Raw genomic sequence first — 8106 nt, forward strand, 5'->3', positions numbered from 1 at the left:
AAGGATAGATACTGTATTCTTTATTGCATCGATTCCACCAGAATGCAAGGTTCCGTGACTGGTTCTGGAATTTGATAAGCTTGCCTGAAGAGTTTTCAGGGAACGTTTATTTATATGGCCTGCAAGGTTTTCACAGCTCCTAACAACATATAGTATATAAACTTACAACACACATAAACTTATAGCAAAAAAGATTTGCAATTAACCAGCGCCTTGGAGATAATACTTAAAAAATTATCTGTAATGTAGCATCTCTATTCTCTGCCTGTGACTCTTCTGGGTATAGATTAGAAGTGAATTTAGGCCCCATACACACCAGAAAGATCAGGATCGTCTAACGATCGGCTAACGATTTTACGTGCACTTCCCTGGAGCGCTCTCCCGGGGCCTACTCACGATGTGCTAACGATCGTGTTTCTTTTGCAAACGATGTACTTACGATATAGATACGATACGACGTCGCTCCCGACGGTCGTACGACCATCGGATGTGCGGATCGTGAGTGCATTGTGTGTGCACTGGCCATGGTCGTTTATGACATGTAATTAAGGGGCTGGGCTAGCAGAGGGGGGACAAAGACCAGTAGCCATTTTAAAGGACCTCATTTCTGCTTTGTGCACATTGTTATTTTGGTCTGCTTTGTTTTTGCCTGGCATTACAAAGTGTGCTTTTATTTTTCCCATTCTGCTTTTTGCATTATGGATTCTTTCCAGCAAGAATTCCTGCTTTCCTACGCTGTCCTCAGGGTGAGGAGGATGAGGGCCCAGCGTAGGAAGGCTCGGTCCTGCTGGACCAAGCAGTGGCTCCTAGGCCGACAGGCGCGGTCTCATATGCCCCTGTTGATGGAGATTCGTGAGAATAATCCCCAGGATTATCGGAATTTTCTTCGCATGGACGATGAGACCTTCCAGGAGCTGCTGCGTCTGTCACCCCCCTCATCCAGAAGCAGGATACCAAGTACCGCATGGCTATCCCTGCTGAGGACCGGCTGGTGGTGACCCTCAGGTTTCTGGCAACAGGACGATCACTGGCGGACCTCAAGTTTGGAGCCATCATCTCCCCGCAAGCTTTGGGCCTGATTATACCGGAGACCTGTAAAGCGTTTGTGAAGGTCCTGCAGCATCAGTATTGCAAGGTAAGGAAAAATGCAGCACACAATTGTAGTGAAAACATTATTTTTATATTTAAATAATTTAACCGTCAGATTCACAAATACTTATAAATGTATTTTTTCAAGTATAAATATAAAAAGTGCAAAAACAGTAATGCAAATACCCCAAAAAAAAAAACAATTGTAATGGCTCTGGTCTGCCATGAGGTAGAGATCAGTATGCCACATGGTGCTTGTAGCGCAGATAATGCATGTCCCCCACCCCTCACGTGGCGCATAGTGCAGATGCAATAGTCCCGGCCCCATTGATATGCACTATGCGCCACGTGGCCCTGTCCTTTGTCTGCTCCACATGTACCATGTGCCATACTGCACATTGAGTACACATAATTTTAAAAAGTGCTTTGTGTTTTTTTAAATATTGCTATAAAATGTTAATGAAGTTTGCAATGCGGTAAGGGGCAGTATGGCAGACGGCACATGTAGCGCAGACAATGAAAGCACCCTCATGCATGCATGGCACATAGTACAGAAGCATTGGTCCCGGCCCCATTGCTCTGCACTGTGCGCCACAGTATCATGAAGGTCCTTTCTTTGTCTGCGCAACATGCACCATGTGCCATACTGCTCCATGCATGGACCTATAGCAAAAACACACATAATATATAAAACCTAGGCAAAGTGCCCTAACAAGTAAAAGAATTAACATAAAACCACAGAAATGCCTAATTGCCGTGCGTTAAGGGGCAGTATGGCAGACGGCACATGTAGCGCAGACAATGAAAGCACCCTCATGCATGCATGGCACATAGTACAGAAGCATTGGTCCCGGCCCCATTGCTCTGTACTGTGCTCCACAGTAGCATGAAGGTCCTTTCTTTGTCTGCGCAACATGCACCATGTGCCATACTGCTCCATGCATGGACCTATAGCAAAAACACACATAATATATAAAACCTAGGCAAAGTGCCCTAACAAGTATTAACATAAAACCAAACCAATGCCTCATTGCCTTGTGGTATGGAGCAGTATGACAGACGGTGCTTGTAGCGCAGATAATGAAAGGGCCATCACGATTACCTGTTGCATACCGCAGATGCAATGGTCCCGGCCCCATTGTTCTGCGGTATGCAACATTTCACCATAGCCATTATCTCCACGACAAGAACTGTGTGCCATACTACTCCATGCCAACTTTGAAATAATTGTATGGAATGTGCTTATAAATCTTGTAAAACCGGTGTTTCGTCTTGGTCCGTGCTGTCACTCAACAATGATGTATACAGGTGACTGTAGCGAGGAGGTGTAGCCGGTTGGGTACAGGATTGCGCACTCGGTGGGGTGGTTTCAGGCAATGAGGCAAGTGCTGGTGAGGGTACGGCACTACTAGTAGATGGCGTCTCCTGCCATGGGAGAAGTCCAACTAATTTGGTTTGAATTGTCAGAAGGCCAAGAGGGCCCCTAAACAGGAGTTCGCTAGTGAGACGTTCGAACGCCATCTGTTGTTCCGGATTCAACTTCCGCAAGCCCTCAGCCACGTATTTGCCGAAGGTGTCAAACTGGTCAGGGGGCCTACGCAGCACCTGCTCTGCTCGTATAAGTATATCATCATCCGGGTCTGGGTCAGGGACTGTCTTGGTCCTGCGTTTTTTCTTTTTTGTGAATAGTTGTGGCGGGGTGGGGGTTTCTGGCACTCCAAAGATTGTTCCAGATGAGTCAATTGCAGGTGACTCAGGGGTTGGCGATGGGGTTGGGGTAGGGGTTGAGGTGTGGCCAACCTCTTTCTCTGTGCTTGTTGTCTGTTGAAAAGAAAATAACAACAATTAGTTAACATCTCCTTTTCTTTTTTGTTCCAGTGCAGGAGTGGCAAAACATCGCTGCTGAATTCGACGAGGCGTGGAACTTCCCTAATTGTGGAGGAGCCATTGATGGGAAACACGTCCGCATCAATCAGCCACCCCACAGTGGTTCCTACTACTTCAACTACAAGGGGTACTTCAGTATTGTGCTGATGGCTGTGGTTAATGCGAACTATGAATTCATCTTTGTGGATGTCGGCAGGAATGGGCGGGCTTCAGATGGTGGAACTTTTAAGGACACAAAGTTCTACCAGAGGCTCGCCTCCAACACCCTGCACTTGCCCACAGTCAAAGAAACGAAGCATGGACTGAACTTTGTTTTCGTGGCGGACGAGGCATTTGGGCTTCATGAACACAACATGAAGCCCTATGCCAAACGTGGTCTTGACCACGACAAACGGGTCTTCAATTACAGGCTCTCCAGGGCACGGCGGCTTGTGGAAAGTGCATTTGGAATTATGGCTAGTAGATTCCGCATTTTCCACCCAGCCATCAACCTGCGGCTGGATAAAATCGACTGGGCCGTCATGGCGTGCTGTGTCCTCCACAATCTACTTCGGCGCAAAGAAAGGGCCCATCGGCCGGCAGGACCAGCACCACAGGAGGACCCAGACGAGCCTAGGGAGGTTGCCCCAATCGTGTCCCTGGAGACGCCGGCCCAGCAGTACCGGGGGACAGCAAGAGCCAAACAGGTCAGGGACCAATATAAGGAGTACTTTAATGGCATTGGTGCTGTCCCCTGGCAGGAAGACCACATTTAAAAAATGATGGGACTGCAAAGGAATGCTCTATAGGAGCCTAAAACAAACAAAGGAGGAAGGGGTGTATACACATTGGACCAGTACTTACCGACAACGGCTGGGAACTTTCATCCAGGCCCACAAACACATCGTCTGCCTCACTCTCCACCATTAGGTAGAGTCCCGACCTTGGCACCTCCTGGCTCAACGTGAAGGTCAGCAGGTTGTAGTACCATAACGACGTCTCGTATACATCTGCAGTTCCTGCACCAGACCTTTTGGACGATTGCATTTTCTTGTGTTCTTTAAGGAACACGGTCCTCAAGTTCTGTATTTTTTTACGGACCCAGTCCGCATCAGACTCGGGATTGTAGCTCTTGCTGAATTGGGCCAGCTCCTGAAGCGCTTGAGCTCTTTTAATTTTATTGTTGTACTCCTTTGATTTAGTTTTCCAAAGGCAGTCCAGCTCCCTATATTTCTCTATGAACGCCTCTATAAATTCGTGTTCCTTGGCAATCGCCTGGGCCATTTCTGTAAAAAATTAATAGATTTTGAAAAAACCTATGTACATACTTTTTGACAAAACAAGTTGTCTTCATATAAACAGTATATGTAAATATGTTTCAATACACTGTATATTATTATTAAGAATACATGTTTGGTTTTAAAATTATTAAACAAATTTTAATAAATATTATTATAATATTTTGTTTACAAAACTTTTTTAAATCCTGGGGTGGGAGAACATCCCCTGCAAAAGGGCAGCTGGATAGTAACATTATGCTTTGGGTAGTGGGTAGGCCGCAGGGGGGTGGGGTGGCCTGTGGTGGCATACTGTGTAGTGGGTAGGCCGCAGGGGAGCATAGTGGGCTGTGGTGGCATAATGCACCTGGGGCCTTTGCCATTGGTGGGCAGCGGGTACACGGGGGTGGGGTGGACTGCAGTGGCCTGATAGCAATACACATTGGTGGGCAGCGGGTACACAGGGGGGGTAGGGTGGACTGCAGTGGCCTGATAGCAATACACATTGGTGGGCAGCGGGTACACGGGGGGGTGGGGTGGACTGCAGTGGCCTGATAGCAATACACATTGGTGGGCAGCGGTTACACGGGGGGGTGGGGTGGACTGCAGTGGCCTGATAGCAATACACATTGGTGGGCAGCGGGTACACGGGGGGGTAGGGTGGACTGCAGTGGCCTGATAGCAATACACATTGGTGGGCAGCGGGTACACGGGGGGGGTGGACTGCAGTGGCCTGATAGCAAAAACACATTGGTGGGCAGCGGGTACACAGGGGGGTGGGGTGGACTGCAGTGGCCTGATAGCAATACACATTGGTGGGCAGCGGGTACACAGGGGGGGGTGGGGTGGACTGCAGTGGCCTGATAGCAATACACATTGGTGGGCAGCGGGTACACAGGGGGGGTAGGGTGGACTGCAGTGGCCTGATAGCAAAACACATTGGTGGGCAGCGGGTACACGGGGGGGGGGTGGGGTGGACTGCAGTGGCCTGATAGCAAAACACATTGGTGGGCAGCGGGTACACAGGGGGGTGGGGTGGACTGCAGTGGCCTGATAGCAATACACATTGGTGGGCAGCGGGTACACAGGGGGGTGGGGTGGACTGCAGTGGCCTGATAGCAATACACATTGGTAGGCAGCGGGTACACGGGGGGGTGGTGAGGTGGACTGCGGTGGGCTGACAGAAACATACCTGCAGTCCGGTGCACGCTGGAGCAGACGTCGTGTGATCTCTGCTGCATCCATGAGGCTCCAATATGGCTGCGGTTGGAGTGTCCAGGATCTCTGGCGTAAACAACCCGGATCGGATGGATGGTCGCGACAACGTAAGCACACACAGGGCCTTATTCTGGTTGGAGCGGCCGGGCCGTACGCGTACGTTCCGGGGTTTTTCATGATCTGCGCATGTGCAGATACGCTAATGCGCCGGTGCGAACACTCCACAACGCTTACGGCCGGGTCTCAACGTGCGAAAAAACCTGTACGCGAGTGTACGGGTAATGGGGGCGGCATAGGGGCGTGTTGATGGGAGCGGCCGAAATAATGAGGCAAAATGGGCGTAAATATGGGCGTACACGGGGGTGTGCACCAAAACTGAGCGGTGCTACTACCGCACGATCGCCTAAAGCACCGTTCATTTCGGACACCAGACAGGCGCCCGGCAACCGCCAGCTCAGACCACCCCTAGAGATACCGCATGCCAGCGTGCGCCTGGGATTGCTAATTAACGCTGATTACTACTCAAACACATACACCTGAATGTAATAAGCAATGCTGCAGTCTATTAAGTCCAAAGTATGATTTCACTACCTGCAAGCCACACACACAGCACGCAAACACATTGGAAGCTTCTCTTTCTATACTTCTCCACATTTAAACGTTTGTTTAATTTAAGGTAAGAATCTTTTTAAGACCTGCTTATATACGCTAAGGTAGGGATTTGCTAAACAGACACATTCACTACGTGCTTTCATACACTTTACACAGTAGCACACTCAATCTACACAAGTCGACATGTGTCAACGTGTTCACTCTTAATACAAACATAGGTTTTCTATTTAGGATACAATAACATAAACCACATCTAACACCTACAAAGGATGTTTCAGCAATGTTTTAAGCCCATGCCCACTATTTTGCACACAATCTTTGTATAGTACCCAAAATACTGAACTGTACCACTATCTTATCTGCTATGAATTGGATTTGACTACACTCTGGATGTAAGATGCCACCAATCACATTATTGCACTCACATCTCTCTAACAAAGGATTCCTACATCTGCTTATGACACTGTCAAATCATATATATTTAAAAAGTTATGCATGTTTGTTCACAAGCTATTTTATCATGTTTGGCCCATTCACACATCTTTTTTTAGGGAGGACACATATGCATTCCTACACAAATGTACCTTTTTCACCCTTGTTTGTCTGCCTCACCCACTCCATGAGGAAAGCATTGTTCTGGACCTGCTTTGACCTACTACTGTAGGAGCTACCTCACCTGCACACAAACTGCTTTCTCACCTATGAAGTTGCTCTGCACATGTGCTGACACAAACTAATTAGCTGGGAAAAGTTGGATAGGAACATGGTAATGGCCATGGAGAGGGTTACACATGGGAAACTTCTACCACACTTCATCAAATGTTCAAAAATACCCTGGTCAGTAAGTACACATAAATCTAGTATTTGTTTCACACAAGAAATTACACAGACCACAATTTTGATTTAATTGGGAAAATAAATTTATTTGCTGTTCAGCATCACAGCTTATTTCACACTTTAATGTAAGAAATCAAATAAACAAATAAAATAGACACAAAAATAAACAAACTGCCAGAACAAGAGGTTGCATATCTCCAAACATGTGTTACCCTGCAAATGCAATGGTGAAAGAAATGGGGACACCAGAATACGTACTGCAACAACCAGGGTGAATACTAAGCAAGATACACACCACCAAAAAAAAATATCCTGCATTTGTAGAGGTCAAAATACGAACTTTCATGCCCATGGCACGCAAATGGATCGATGGCCAAGTCAGGAAGCGGATGTCCAGTGCAATTTAAACCTTTGGGGTCCAACCACAGAGGAAGTGAACAAGGTCTCATTTGGGCCCTTTTTTGCCCCTTTTAGATGGGGCCTTGGGGACAGGGGCCTTTGGCTCAGCTGGCTTGCGGAGTCTTCCCCTAGTCGACACAGGAGGGTCAGCAGAGGGGGAAGGTTGGGGAGCAGCTTGGGGTGGGGCAGCAGATGGGGGATTGTCCCGTTGGGACCTGGCGGTGGACAGCTGCTCCGCAATAAGTTCATTCTGGCGGCTGAGGTGTTGGCCAATGCTTACTATGCCAGCCGCCAGAGTTTCATTAATGCGGTTCAAGGCCTCAACCTGCAGCTTGTTTGTGGCCTTCCACTCCGCCAGAAAATCCGCCACCTGCTGCTGACGGAGCGCAGCATCCACCCCTTGCTGCTCGATCCTCTCCAGCGTCACCAACAGGCTCTCATCCCATGTCTCCTGTGGCTGGGGCTGGGGGCGACGTCTTGGTGGAGGCTGGACCACTTGCTCCACCTGTGGCTCTGCAGAGGAAGATGCTGCCGGTACATCCTGGGTTTCTGCTTCTGCTAGGATAAGAATTGAAAACAATGTCACCATCACATACGCACTAAAAAATATCTTTCTAAATACAATGCATTACTGTGACTTACCATCAAAAGCAGCAGCAAAGACCTCCGCCGGGAGCTCACTGTCCATATTGGAGATCCCCCTGACCTCCCCCACATCGATCACGTCCAAGGAGTCCTCCTCCAGGGGGGTATACTCCAAATGGTCGGGCATAGGACCTCTCCCGGTGGACATGCTGTGGTTGTACCG

General features: G+C 48.4%; 1 protein-coding gene across 1 annotated transcript; it reads right to left on the reverse strand.

Annotated features, from left to right (window-relative positions):
- Positions 1-2331: 2331 nt before the first annotated feature.
- Positions 2332-4239, reverse strand: LOC146009622 (uncharacterized). The gene is made up of 2 exons (XM_083150072.1): positions 3820-4239; positions 2332-2910 (listed from the first exon to the last, which is right to left on the reverse strand). The coding sequence occupies exons 1-2, from the start codon at positions 4237-4239 to the stop codon at positions 2332-2334; spliced, it is 999 nt and encodes a 332-aa protein (XP_083006198.1).
- Between the last annotated feature and the right edge of the window lie 3867 nt (positions 4240-8106).

The sequence above is a fragment of the Crinia signifera genome, chromosome 6, assembly GCF_055691185.1.
Source record: "Crinia signifera chromosome 6, ASM5569118v1, whole genome shotgun sequence".
NCBI lineage: Eukaryota > Metazoa > Chordata > Amphibia > Anura > Myobatrachidae > Crinia > Crinia signifera.

Excerpts from the sequence above, each read along its gene's own strand:
- LOC146009622 (XM_083150072.1), bottom strand. The coding sequence starts at position 4,239 with ATGGCCCAGGCGATTGCCAAGGAACACGAATTTATAGAGGCGTTCATA. Across the intron at positions 2,911-3,819 it reads AAAGTTCCCAGCCGTTGTCG|ACAACAAGCACAGAGAAAGA; the intron begins GTAAGTACTGGT and ends TCTTTTCAACAG.